Source organism: Physcomitrium patens, chromosome 11 (genome assembly GCF_059467195.1).
Source record: "Physcomitrium patens ecotype Gransden chromosome 11, ASM5946719v1, whole genome shotgun sequence".
Taxonomy (NCBI): domain Eukaryota; kingdom Viridiplantae; phylum Streptophyta; class Bryopsida; order Funariales; family Funariaceae; genus Physcomitrium; species Physcomitrium patens.
This window is the reverse complement of record NC_143420.1, coordinates 13,166,595-13,179,329: the sequence shown is the minus strand read 5'-3', so window position 1 is coordinate 13,179,329 and position 12,735 is coordinate 13,166,595. Positions and strand designations below refer to the sequence as shown.

General features: G+C 43.6%; 2 protein-coding genes and 2 long non-coding RNA genes across 9 annotated transcripts; 2 read left to right on the top strand and 2 right to left on the bottom strand.

Annotated features, from left to right (window-relative positions):
* Window positions 1-22: 22 nt before the first annotated feature.
* LOC149988156 (uncharacterized) lies at window positions 23-1,136 on the top strand. The gene is made up of 2 exons (XR_016505570.1): window positions 23-212; window positions 616-1,136. It is a non-coding gene; the product is annotated as an uncharacterized LOC149988156 (long non-coding RNA).
* LOC112288651 (uncharacterized) lies at window positions 571-7,617 on the bottom strand. 6 transcript variants are annotated; one of them, XM_024533075.3, is made up of 12 exons: window positions 6,338-7,617; window positions 5,630-5,958; window positions 5,212-5,436; window positions 4,810-5,079; window positions 4,333-4,508; window positions 3,845-4,094; window positions 3,655-3,702; window positions 3,383-3,505; window positions 2,972-3,169; window positions 2,715-2,801; window positions 2,459-2,568; window positions 571-2,334 (listed from the first exon to the last, which is right to left on the bottom strand). In XM_024533075.3, exons 1-12 carry the CDS (start codon window positions 6,555-6,557, stop codon window positions 1,260-1,262), a joined length of 3,111 nt encoding a protein of 1,036 aa, XP_024388843.1. In that variant the 5' UTR covers window positions 6,558-7,617; the 3' UTR covers window positions 571-1,259. The 6 variants fall into 6 exon arrangements, with proteins under 6 accessions (XP_024388843.1, XP_090110476.1, XP_024388847.1 ...); XM_090254350.1 differs by having other exon boundaries at window positions 571-2,323; XM_024533079.3 differs by having other exon boundaries at window positions 2,459-2,559.
* On the top strand, window positions 7,612-8,834 carry LOC149988155 (uncharacterized). The gene is made up of 2 exons (XR_016505571.1): window positions 7,612-7,753; window positions 7,952-8,834. It is a non-coding gene; the product is annotated as an uncharacterized LOC149988155 (long non-coding RNA).
* On the bottom strand, window positions 8,289-12,434 carry LOC112288652 (digalactosyldiacylglycerol synthase 2, chloroplastic). The gene is made up of 7 exons (XM_024533080.3): window positions 12,179-12,434; window positions 11,402-12,018; window positions 11,007-11,145; window positions 10,387-10,874; window positions 9,907-10,173; window positions 9,393-9,739; window positions 8,289-9,225 (listed from the first exon to the last, which is right to left on the bottom strand). Exons 2-7 carry the CDS (start codon window positions 12,002-12,004, stop codon window positions 8,658-8,660), a joined length of 2,412 nt encoding a protein of 803 aa, XP_024388848.1. The 5' UTR covers window positions 12,005-12,018; window positions 12,179-12,434; the 3' UTR covers window positions 8,289-8,657.
* Between the last annotated feature and the right edge of the window lie 301 nt (window positions 12,435-12,735).

The window sequence follows — 12,735 nt, the reverse complement described above, 5'->3', positions numbered from 1 at the left end:
TCCCTTATTTTTCTTTACACTCGTTGTTATCATGGTGCATTGGGGGACATTTGATTCTTGCTTAAGCCATTGTGTGTGGATTAGATCAATAACCACACATACATGCAATAATAATATAATATAACGATATTCAATAGAATATCATGCATAATAATATAGTAAATGGTGTTCAATACAGTAATTTTGAAGTCTTTCTGATAAAAAGTAAAAAAGTAAATTAATCAATGACTTCATAAGAATACAATAATTTTCTGTGGTTTTCAATTTTGTATTTTTATGCCTTTTTGTCATGTAAATAACATGCTATGTTGATAATTTTGAATACACTGTTAATTTTAATTTGATTGCTATTTAATTCAAAAACCCTGTAACATGTATTTCTATCAATACCAAAATTTTGAAGGTTAGAATATAAAGTTGTTTTCGATATGATTGATCTGGTAAAACTTTGTAAGAAAATATATCTTAATTCAAGCGTAACTCAATTTTGTTCTTAAAACCCAAGTTCTAAGAACCCAAGTTGAATAAGATATGCATTTTCGAGACAAGCATGCCATTTCTGAGACTTCATGCACAAAGAAGTGACTACTTTGTTCGGATTCTGAACATACTCAGATGTGAGCAAAACGATTCATCTTACAAACGCAAGAAGGATGCAGCTTTCGACGAGCAATGCCATAGAAGCAATGGAGTTCGCTGTAAGCATACTGGGAGAAAAGCCTCTAAGAACATCAAAATCTTAAGTGCAACGAATGTGGTTTATAGACAAACGGCCATGAGCAAAATATGCAACAGTTTCCTTGAATAAACTATTTCAGTGGCACCTGCAGCACTGCAGTATGGGTATTCGGTGAGGAGAATTCGGTACGAGGGTTCAATGAGCGCTTTTGCAGCAGTCGAGCATCCGACATTCAAACAATATCTGTTGCTATGAACGTTGGTTCGCGGAGCATGGCCGTTGGAGCAAGCTGGGCAAGAATGCAAAAGGTTCATCTAGATTGCAGCTACCTGATGAATCCTCGAATTCCCTACTTGGTCTCTCGCCGTCTTGTGTACCCAAATTGGAGACGCTGTGACACAATGACTCCAGAACCTTGTTGTATAAAAGCGGCTCTTCAGCTGCAATTCAGGCTCCCCAGTGACTAAAACTCTCCTGTTGCAGATCGTCATCTTGGCCATCGTCGACTTCAGAGTAGTCGCCTCCTAAGAAACTCGAATTTTCTTTTCTTTTTTTTAAAGAAACTCATTAGCGAGCCCGGCTACCTCACTTCCAAATACGCCATCCTTGCCGCGAAAGGTGACACTCCAACAGGACTCCGACTTGGGGTAGCAGAACTCATACGTGACCTTGGAGAGCAATCAGGATTGCTGTTGTAAGATCTGCCAGAAAAAACGTGTTCTTCAGTAGGCCTCTTAATTTCCACCTTGTCTACATCAGTTGACCCACAGGTCTCTTCACACTCGCTTTCTGTATTTTTGAAAAGCCTCCTCATCTCAGTAGCGCTACCATCCAAGCACGAACTCGATGACGCTGCAAGAGGTGACGAAGTTGATCTGTAAAATGGTTTTCTGGGTCTTGCTTCCTCGTCCTCGAACTTACTGTCACAAGACGACCGAGGAATCCCAGCTTGGCTTGATGGAGAATATCTGTCGACATCGTAAGCTAGAGAATGCATGCAATTGAAAGTAGTAGATGTTCTAGATCCACTGCTGGATCTGAACCTTTTAAAAAAGGTTGGATTCACACTAGGCTCCGAAGTATTGGACGTAGACAAATGTTGCTCACTGTACATGTGGGTTAGAGGTTCAGGTTCAGGACTGCTCATACGGTCGCCTTGGTCAGACGCTTGAGCTCTCTCAACAATAGCCTCAAGTTTTTGCACGCCGGACTCTGTATTCTCTGAGTGATAGCAGATTCCTGAAGTGTCCAGATTAGCCAAGGGCCAGTCTGTTGAAGAAACACCGAATGAAAAGCTACATGTGGCTTCCGAGTCTGGTCTAAAGCTGGCTTTGTGATGGATTTCCTCTGATGGTTCGTCCACACAATTCGACTGTCGTTTTGATCCCACAGTATTTTCGTAATTCATTGCAGTTTTTCGGAATGAGGTTCTCGAAGCTCCAACTGGGGCGCTTCTTCGTCCTCTAGAAGTAGAAACTTGTCCGTCAAAAGCTCCAAGCTGGAACTGATACGGCTTCTCGAGTGGCCTGGTGGGACTAGAGAGCCGTTTCTCTGCGTAACTGCTGTTAGGTGTAAGGTGTCGTAGAGCTGAGGCAGGGTTTTGGCGTTCCGAAATTAGTGGCGAGTTCCTTCTATTTACCGTATCTGGAAAATCACTGCGAAAGGCAAACTTCGTTAGCAAATAAGTGGATGTAGGAATGTATCCCCAATTAAAAGAAATAAAAAATAAAAAGCAGCTGAAAGTCACGAGGTTCTGAAATGAATTGGACATTGAAATACCTTGAATCCAAGTCTGGAGATTCGAATGCAGCAACACGCTTCTTAAACACGCTGTTCGAGGCAGGGGATCCTGATGTCTCCCTTACCGTTCTCCATATTTCCTGCTTGTTCTTCAAGCGAAGGATAATTCAATAGTTATTACAAACAAGAGCTCGGCTATAGCCTTCTTGCAACAGCCATGACAATTTTCAGTCAGAAAGAATGATCAACTAGCAATTAAAGGCGAGGAACGAAAAAGAGGGAATAAAGTAAACACCTGAACAGGCGGACTATGTGGTGATAGTAGTTGGAATGAAGACGAGAGTTGCTGCACAATCAAAGAAGTCTCTTGAACTATATCATCCTGCATCATCAAGTGGCGGTGCTGATTAGTAAAAAGTAATCCAACAACTAAAATAAAATACGTATAATACAATATCGCTTTTCCATACAGAAAAACCCGAACCAACTACAATACGACGTGCTAAGAAGGAAGGTGTTCTAAGCAGAAGATTATGAAGACCATCAACATACCTGTACAGCAAGTTTCTGCTCAATATTTAGTGTGGAGGCACCATCCTCAGTATCTTTAGCATTGTCTCTGGGAGTGGCCTTAGCCACAACAGACTTAAGTTCTGCAAGCTTGACTTGATGCTCAGCGAGCTCTTTCATATCCTTTTCTATATCTTTCGGCTTTGAAACTTGCTTGAACTTGTGGCTCAGTTCCTGTCTCTGCCACATTACCAAATTATAGACATTTTGATATTACACTAGTGGAGCAGTCATATTTAAAAGAAGTACAATAAAAAGAAAACACCGAAGGAGGATAAAGGGAAGAAAAACTATTGATGTAAAACATGAAATAGACAAAGAGAGGAAAATGGGAGTACAAAGAATTAAACAGCATTAATGACATCATAAAAGTTGAGTTCATAAGTCATGTACCTGTTCAGCTGACAAGTTCTCAAACAAACATGACAGGACTAGTGGCAGTTCTGCCCCCTCCCTTTCCCGAAGTCTAATCTGTGACAAGCTCCGGTTTGGTTGAGAATCTATCCAAACACTTTTCTGCAGGAATCGAAAACATAGTAAGGGTCAGACAGAAAACATAACCACACTGTGCAATGCTCTTCTATCATCTCGAGGATTCTAAGACAGAAATGAATATTATAATGCCAAGAATCATGGAGAGCAAGACGAATCATGCCACTACTGACCTGGAAATCCTCCAGTACTCTGTTTGCAACCTGTATCTTCTCCGATACCTGCACTCCGTTCAATAATAATTTTCATCCAATATCCAAGATTTGTGCAAAGGTTTATATTCATTGCATCTGACTTACGGAATCCAAATTCAAGTAGATCACCAAAACAGAAGAAAAAACAAACAAGATTGAGATATCTTACCACTTTCGATGTCACAGCTAGTGCAGCTGCGAGTTGGTCCACTTCTTGTTCAAATTTGAGAATTGCACTTTCATCAATTCTCTCACTATTTTCATGATCACTCAGTGTGACATCTTCGTCAGTAGTAGCTTCACATTGCTTCGTTGGATAATCAGGGACACAAAGTGATTCTTTTCTGGCACCACTCGATTCACTGCGTTGTTGGAGTCCGTTTCTGGTACGAATGGACCCGTTCAACCTTCTCAGCTTCCTGCAATTCTTCCCACATTTTTCGAGTCGAATGAGCTGATATGCGCAGTTCAATTCACGTTACCTCTACGCCCGCTAGTGCAAACCCTATTTCCATAATTTTCTGCTGCATTAAATATAACTGCAGTGACCGTCTATGTACATCTTAAAATAATTAGTCAAGCTTTCATGTGAACGAAGAGAAGTTTTCTTCTAAACAGCTCAGTATCAAGGCAATATACACATATAGAGAAACATACCCGGCCTGATGGGAGTTACCATCAACAAACCCCACACATGTCGACAACACTCCATCGTTGTTAGTAAGGAAGAGAGACTGATCAATATCTTGATTCAACTTCCGACCCGACTTCGTACTACAGGCATCTGTCCGTTTGCTGAGCGTGCTTCCTCTCGCCCGATCGTTCTCCCTGGTCTGTTATCATAAACAAAGCCATGAATATGCTGCAGATAATTTACCCTACACGTAGCTTGTACACCAACTGAAAATACAGTGTAGATAAGACAGCGGTAATCCTAACAATTTTTTATGCTTATGGATTTTGAGACAACTAGAGAATGTTCGGGCGAACACCGAACATTCACTTATTCTGGCATTATTAACCAAGCTCCTAATGGTAGATATTATAGAAGGATTGAGGATATAGTTTTAAATCTCGGACAGCAAGAGTAGGAGAGAATCGGGAAAAATCCTGAGGCAGAGGGAGAATATGTACTTCTGTCACAAGCTTGTGCTGAAGTTCTTGAAGAAAACTGGCTAATTTCAGGTTTTCTTGTTCCTTCGCTTCTAGCAAACGTTGCTTTTCCAGTACTTCACTCTTGACCTCCTCCAGCTCAGTCACTAAAGTTGACACTTTCTTAGAGAGTATCTCGCACTGCTGTGACTTAGCTTGCGCCAAACTATCGTTCGCCTCCTTTTCGTTTTGCAGACGCTCCAGCTCTTCATTTAGCTTCCCAGCTTCATAAATAATCCCTTCAACATCCTTCTGCACAGATCGTATGACCATCGTGTTCGGAAACATCCTATAATCACAGAATTTCAAAAAGAAAAGGCAGGTGACTAAAGAGGATTACATCTCTCCGGAGATTTCTGAAAACATAGTGGAAATGTTTCTTACATGATGCAAACATTTTCTTTTAATATCACCAATCACAACATCAGCACGTTCTTCACTCAAGACCGAAACTGGCTGATCACGCTGTGCAATCAATTCTCGGTGCAATCTCTGAACTTCCAGGTTGGCTCCATATAGCTTGGTGCTAATCGTCTCCATGCACTGTTGGAGTTCAACATAATGATTGCGATGCATGGAAATCATCTGGTCCTGTTCAGCAGGTTGAGTCTGCAAAGAAAGCATAACAGACACTTGAGTAAGCACACGTATAATATGCGCACCAAACGCGCAAAAGTCTTACCAACATAAGATTTAAAAATGGGGGTTCAGTATCTAAGAAAACAACATTACATTGGTAAAGAGTAAAAAGGAACAAAAAAGCTCGAAAAGTGATCTAAAAGATGATGAAAGAAAGACAAACCTGCATGTCATAGATCATTGCATCCCTACTTCTAATGTGCTGGCGCAGCCTGTGAACCATCTCACGTCTGACTGTATGACTTACTCGTAATGCTGTTGAATTGTGGGGATCGGATTGGACTAAGTCTTCGTTAGACTGACAAACTGAATTCTGGCTCAGCTGCCGGCAAAACTTGGAGACTTGTGGAGAAGGATCGTTTGGTGCAGGACGCTTTGTTTTGTAACTAACAACCTCAAACTCAGATTGAGATGCCACCACGGACTCTGACTTGTCCCAGAATGCTGTCCCATTGTGAACAGTCTCGTACATGTGCGCTAAACCAGTTTCATCTGCATGAATAGACTTTTGATAGTGAACACATAAGGGTAACATCTTTCTCCTAGGTCAAAAGAGATATTTCAAGCAGAATATAAGAGACACTAAGCAAACTGCCACACTCAAAGATGCAGGCGCTTCGTGGCTTCGAAAGCAGAGTACATTGGATAACAGATTCTCTTTAATCAGAGTCAACAAGTTTCCCTCAATTTATTAGCGATGACAGCCTGATGAGCTTTCAGTCAGGGGACCTTATAATTCAGCAAGAGAAAAAGCTTAGGGCACAAGATGATGTCAACTGGGTTCAGTTAAACTTGGTCCACCGATCACCAGGTGCGTGAATGTTCTAGTAAATTGAAAAAGAAGCTTGAGCGCGGCGTGAGAAGCCTATACCAAGATCCTGATAATGCGGCGATGATGCTTGAGCCTTGGCACTAGTATTAGAAGCCCTCTCCTTAGCCTTCTCGCTTTCTTTCAATATCTTTCTCCGTCCGAATGAGACGCTTACTGCCATCACAATAGCACCTCCAGCGATCATGAGCCAGTTAGGGCCATCCTTTTTCTTTACCATCCTAAGGCTTCTGCCCCCATGGGCTTGCTCGTAATCACTCATCGCGAGTCCCAGTACCGAAAATCACTTCTTAGTGCAAGAAAAATTTGCTGTCCACGCAATTGTGCGAGGGGAATCATATGTAGTGCTGAAATATTCGTCTCCGTGAATTAAATGAAAGAGCCATTTCATCATAAGAAACCATCACGCTTTACTCGTCAAACTGTAACCACCCGTAAGGGCTATATTTGAAGACATCTCAGTGGTCGAGAAAGATGTCGGTCTCGAAACCGGTCGTCGCAAGAGAGTGCTCAAGAGATGCAGGAGACTGCGATTACCAGGCTTGAGCAATTGACCCGAGAGAATAAGCATGGCAACAGAAACGGGAAGACATACCAAAAATCTTGCCCACATCCGCAACAGCAAGGAATTTTGAAGAGCAACTGATCGGACGTCAAGATCTTAAGAAATTGCAAGCAGTGCCGCCTCCACCAATCTTGTTCACACAATTCTTACATCGCCCTCAACGCTTGACTGATTCTACGCCCCTATCACTAGCTCTTCCCAGAGAAAATGGTCTTCCATAAGTGATCTCAAGCATAACCGACAAGACCTCCGCCTGCTACCCGTCACGAAAAACCGAAGGAGCTAAACAGAAATTTTTGTAGGAAATCGAGAACTGAAACCGCGCAAGACATGAAAACCAGATCACAGAAGGATTTTTGAGGTAACAAGCGACCGGTTCCCTCACAAGAAGCTCCGAATTTATAAAAAATTTGAAAGCTTCAGCAACCCTAAGAGTCGCTTCTCGAGAGATCATCAAGCGATACACATGAACGCCAAATCAGAACGCCAAATCAGAACGCCAATCCGATTCGGCTCAGCAGCGGCATCAATCACTACGCAGTACGACAATTCGACGAGCTCATAACCATCTCCCACACGATACTCGCGACAACTTGGCAACTTCGGAAAGAACCAGGAAAAGCAGATCTAGCGCGTGACAACCATCACTCAAATCTACTCTGCAGCGAAGTATGCGGCTGCACAGTGTAACACGCTCGGCGAGGGAACTGGGATCACTCAAGTCTCACTCTCTTTCTGGTCCAGGCTTGTTCATGCGGACACATTCTTAGACATCCAACTCCCCAGAGCAGCACATGGCAGGACATGAACATAAAACCTGGATGCGGATTTCCAAATTCTACCAGTTTCAGTGCCCAACGTTCGAGACTAGTCCCGCATGGGCAATGGAGGAGGTTGAGTATCTTTAGTTCCTTGGACATGGCATGGGTATTATAAGACCGATTATTTAAGTCACCATGTGAGCATCACAATAATTTCGGTATTAAAATTGACGGGAAAATGTTGAAGGTGAAAGGTAGATTAGGAGTGTTGCAAACTGCTGTGATTGCTCTCGAAACCTGCCAAGACTAACACTGGACGTGGTCTTGCAGATAACGAGCGCACGGATTCCAAGTTTCTGGCACTAAGTTTAGGGAAAGGCGTGATACTTCAGTTTTGGCATGATTTTGGGTGGTGCTCTCTGATTTATAGCTTGCGGCGTTATCTCAGTAATTTCTGAACGATCGGCGGTGTCAGTAAATTGTTTTTTGTAGCTTTCATCACGCTTCAGCTTTTCTGACAACCTTTGGAATAATTGGAAGCTCATCATCTGCAGCTTCTTCCTGTCAGTGGAGATACTGATTTGCAGAAACATTCCCTTGAAAATGCTGCGACAGAATGTGAACATCCAAGGTAGAGCACAGTACTCACAAGAAGTAGATAGAAAACTGAACGAGAACGGAGCTGAATGAACTTAAGTTACAAACGATGGCAAGTGGCACAGACATTAACCGCTCGGGCCCCACCTGCAAGCGGCAGGCTGCTACATCTTAATATACATGCAAGGGTCTATCTCTAAAACTGCAGACAAGTGGATGAAATATTTCATTTTCTTCGCTAAAAATCCAAAGGTCCAGCCTGTGTTCATGCTGTGCCAGGTTAGCGAGTGTCCTGGTGAGAACACTCGCAAGACTGGGTCCCCGGAAGACATTGAGGACATCTTACGTAGTCGTACGCTACGCTGTCTAAACAGAAGTGCGATACAATGTATTAACTGGCGACAACAACTGATCTTGACTTGCGAGCGTTCTCACCAGGCTACCAACCGTAAACAATCCTTCGGGGAGGTGGAGTTGGAAGGTTTAAGTCTTTGCGGTACTCTTCATCAATATACATAGTTCCTGGCAAAGCTCCAGCTGCTCTTCTCGCTACCTCAATGCCTGAGAGAAAATAGTGAGCGAATGCAAGTCCTCTGTCAAGCATATTACTCAGCGCCCTCTTGGGCAACGCCAGTGACAGAGCCATGGTCCGCCGTTTTGCAGCATCAATGGGTAGCCGCCGCAGCTTTCCCTTTCCCTTGCCCATTATTGCCCTTCGCGGTGGTAATCTCTTGATCTCTGCAGAATCGATAAACCGATCCGTGGCAGCCTCCCACGAGAGAAGGTGCTGAAGTTCTGGCGTCAGAGGTAGTGGCTCAGATGTGAGTGCCAATTTCACCTTCTCGACAAACTCTTCAGGAGTACGGTAAATATAGCAATTTGGGAAGGACATGAAAAACTCATTAGAAGGATGATCTGCGCAGACAACGATCTTGCCCATGGCCAGCGCCTCAGCGGTTGTTGTGCACACCACATCGCTTATGCTTGGGTTGATGAAAACTTTATAGCTGCAATAAAAGGAGTTCGAGATGAAACATCCAGAAATTACATCAGCAACAGTCCCCTCTAATTCAAACAAATCTTACAATCAAAGTAACATCGAAATGTGCCAGTCTGCATCGGTGAGGTTTAAAACTAACAGCTCCAAAAACTAAAATAATACATCCAGTCTTACCCATGGAGGGAGGCATCAGCATGATCTCTCCCTGGATGAAAATCCAAGGCCAATCCGTGTTTTTGAGCCTCATCTTTAACTGCATCTGAATCTTCCCCACTTCCAAATATGTCCATATTGATGTTGCCGAGGACTTCTTTATTCTGCGCTAAGAGATCCATCAGTTCTCTGTATCCTTTTCCCCATACCATTTTGCCTAGGTAGTAAGCTCCTTTCGAGAATTTGGGTTTGTCCCCTTCAACCTCTGCAATCGCCCGTCCAATACTCAGGAATTGAGGGTTTACTCCATGCACGTTGCAGACAGATGATCGCGGTAAATTCTGGGTTGCAGCTGACAAACGTAATACCTGGTGAAGACAGGTCATTGAGAGTTCAGGGATCAGGACGAACAATCAAATTAATGTGAAAGCAAATTTAAAGAAAATATATACAGGTGATCTCTAGTATTACGCATCAAGAGGAGGATATGTTGAAAAGATAGAAAATAATTAAAGACATTGATAAAAACACGGACCTTATCGCAGTATATTCGAACCACCCAATTGTTCACGTGCTTTAAAAGAAAAGCCTGAACTCTCCCATTCTTCTCCCGCTTAACATATTCCAAGTAATTTGTGTGAACCACACCAACAACATGCTGGAACTTATCAGTCCAACGTCTTCCATGGTAATACCAGTTCAAGTGCTCTGGCTCTTCGAGCACGGCTACGTCAGCTTCCTGGTCAGGAATGAATTGAGAGATATCCCCAGCTGCAAGGATACTACGTTTTTCTAAAGAGAACTGCACATCCAACCGAATAAAATAATGTTGAGAATAGCCACAACATTGTAGCCTGGATATCTTCACACTCCAACCATTCTAATCACAAGCGCTCTTAGTCACATCGTGATGGAAGCTCAACAGCAGCACGTAGCACATAAAGACAGGACAGGCATCTATACCCAACAAGAAAGAGAGGGAGAGCGACAGGGAGAGAGGGAGCATAAATCACACTTTGCCAGGATAAAATGATATCTTGAAGTCACACTTGAAACCAACTCGGTCTTCCACCCACTTTCGCACGAAGCTTTCCTGCTCGGCAGGGGATTCAAAGGTCATTTGATTTGGATACACTAGCACTTGATCTTTCTTGGACAACCAAGGCACCAATAAAGTCACTTTCTGCTCCCCAGATCGTGCTAAGTAAGCTGCTCTAAACAGAGGATTCACAGCTGTCCCTGTCATCCAGGGCAAGCTTGCGGTTGTAACAATGGCAATATTACGGTGCATATCCTCGGTGGTTTGCTTAAATGCATGATTCTCTGTCCAAAGCCCTCCCTTGTGCTTGTAACCCGTGCTTTGAATTACGCTGGCAATTCTTAAATCAAGCTCATCTTCTATTAAGGGTTCCTTTCTCATGTGAGGAAGACCACGTTTTCCAACTGCAGCACCGTCAGGAGCTGTAGGTCTCCTCAACATCTCACGAAACTTCTCAGTAACCTCTGTATGTGCACAGACATATTTCAATTCATGGCCTGCAACGCAGCCCGAAAAACAAAGACCTGCGTACCGAAAAATAAAAAGAAGAAACGAAGGACAAGAGATTGTCTAAGCGAGTATTTTGAAAACTTCACCTCTTTTGATACCAAAGTGATCCAATAAGGGCTCAGACTGCCGCATCAAAGATTCGAGCAACTCTGGAACAGTCAGCGGCGCCACATCTGTCCCATGACTGTCAGTATTTGTACCGACGTCGGAAGCCTTAGCGAGTTTCTACAAGAAAATGTTATAAATGATTGAGAAGAGGAGACAACGAGAGTTCGCAACCTATTCCTTCAATTTATCTGGCGGCCAATTTATCAAATGGGATTACAAACACGAAAAACCTCTAATCTTCTCATCACTTCAAAAGATGACTGCTATGTTAGGCTGGACACTGCTGCTAGCATCAAGAAAGAAAGAATGCGATTACAATCCGGTACAAACATCGAACATAAATCAAGCATTTGCACCAGGAACGTAAACTCACGAGATTCTTCTTAACATTTTCAAAGAACTCCGTCTTTTGGACATTCTCGAAAAACTCTCCGGGCGTCTTGCTGGTCGCTGCCGTAGTCTCCAAGTCTCGCAAACTCTCCTCCACTGATTGCTTTACCTTCTTCAGAGGCTCTTCCCACTTCTCTGAAACCCTAATCTTTCTCCTCGCTCCTTGCGGTTTTTTCACGACACGTCTCTCATCATCTTGCTTGGTAACACCCCTCTCGCGATTCTTCCCCAACCCTAGAGCCTTGTCCATCTGTGGCACGAGCCAGAGCTCGTTCTTGCGTTCCTGCATGGACGAGTCCGACCACGACCGGCCTATCTTAGGCTTCAAACTCTTGAGGATATCAAAATCGTCCACACTGAGATTGAGAGGATTCCGGAAGTCATCACCCTTCACAGAAAAATTTGGCAGAGGAGAATTCTTCCAGTTTCTGACGTTCAAGGTTTTAGAACTCTCTCGAAACGATTCGACACTTGACTGAATCAGTTTCATGTCCACTCCCGTACTCTTTTGCACCTCCATAAGCGATTTCGAAATGAAGGATAGCACTCTATCGCTGCCAGGATCTAATCCTTCAGAAGGCGCCATGTCCGGTCCCGTGTCTGCAACAATTCAAGCCTCCTTCAATATTCGGCAAACTTCTACAACACTAGCAGGTACCTCACACTTCCAAATGTGGCTGCAACAACGCTTAAATTGCGACGATTGACAATGCAGTCAAGACAGCGAATTCAAATCTAAATCCACGCCATTCATACTCACCGATGCATCTACAATCGAGATCCTACAACTTCTCAGCAGAGGGCTAGATCGAAACTCTTTGAGCGGATCTACACCGCCAGTTAGACTGTGCGTGCAAAGGCTGCAGTAGCGCAGCTTGGTGACAAGTGCGACAAACCAGATTGGCGGACCACCGTCAGTGGCCATGGCATTCGACAACTATTATAAGTAAATTATACGGTGACGACGAAATGAGAATATTTCGTATCGAATGTGCTTCCCATGCTCTCAGTGGCCACTACCATGTTGAAAAACACCTACCCTATCGACGGCGGAAGTTGTTCATCGAGGATCCAGCTGTTGTACTTTCAGCAGACTTGTGGTCCAGTTTAGCGGGGTCGGTGTGATCCGTGGGCTGTGGTTCGTAAGGCACTTGACCCCTGGGGTCTGTGGTGTTTCCACTGTTTACGGCTGCTAACAACCAGCAATTGCATGGTGTACATAGAACTTCATGGTCTATCATCATCAACAGTTAAGCCTGTAGGCCACTAGATTCAACGTTCCACTCTTCGAGACTGCGTTAATGAATGGTGAAGACT

Bases quoted from the DNA above. Each gene is read 5' to 3' on its own strand.
- LOC112288652 (XM_024533080.3), bottom strand. From the start codon at position 12,004: ATGGCGCCTTCTGAAGGATTAGATCCTGGCAGCGATAGAGTGCTATCC. The intron at 11,146-11,401 runs GTGAGTTTACGT...ATTTTCTTGTAG, and splicing joins AAAATGTTAAGAAGAATCTC to AAACTCGCTAAGGCTTCCGA. The intron at 10,174-10,386 runs GTGTGATTTATG...TTGGATGTGCAG, and splicing joins TATCATTTTATCCTGGCAAA to TTCTCTTTAGAAAAACGTAG.
- LOC112288651 (XM_024533075.3), bottom strand. From the start codon at position 6,557: ATGAGTGATTACGAGCAAGCCCATGGGGGCAGAAGCCTTAGGATGGTA. The intron at 5,959-6,337 runs GTATAGGCTTCT...CTATTCATGCAG, and splicing joins GCCGCATTATCAGGATCTTG to ATGAAACTGGTTTAGCGCAC. The intron at 3,703-3,844 runs GTAAGATATCTC...AACGGAGTGCAG, and splicing joins TAGCTGTGACATCGAAAGTG to GTATCGGAGAAGATACAGGT.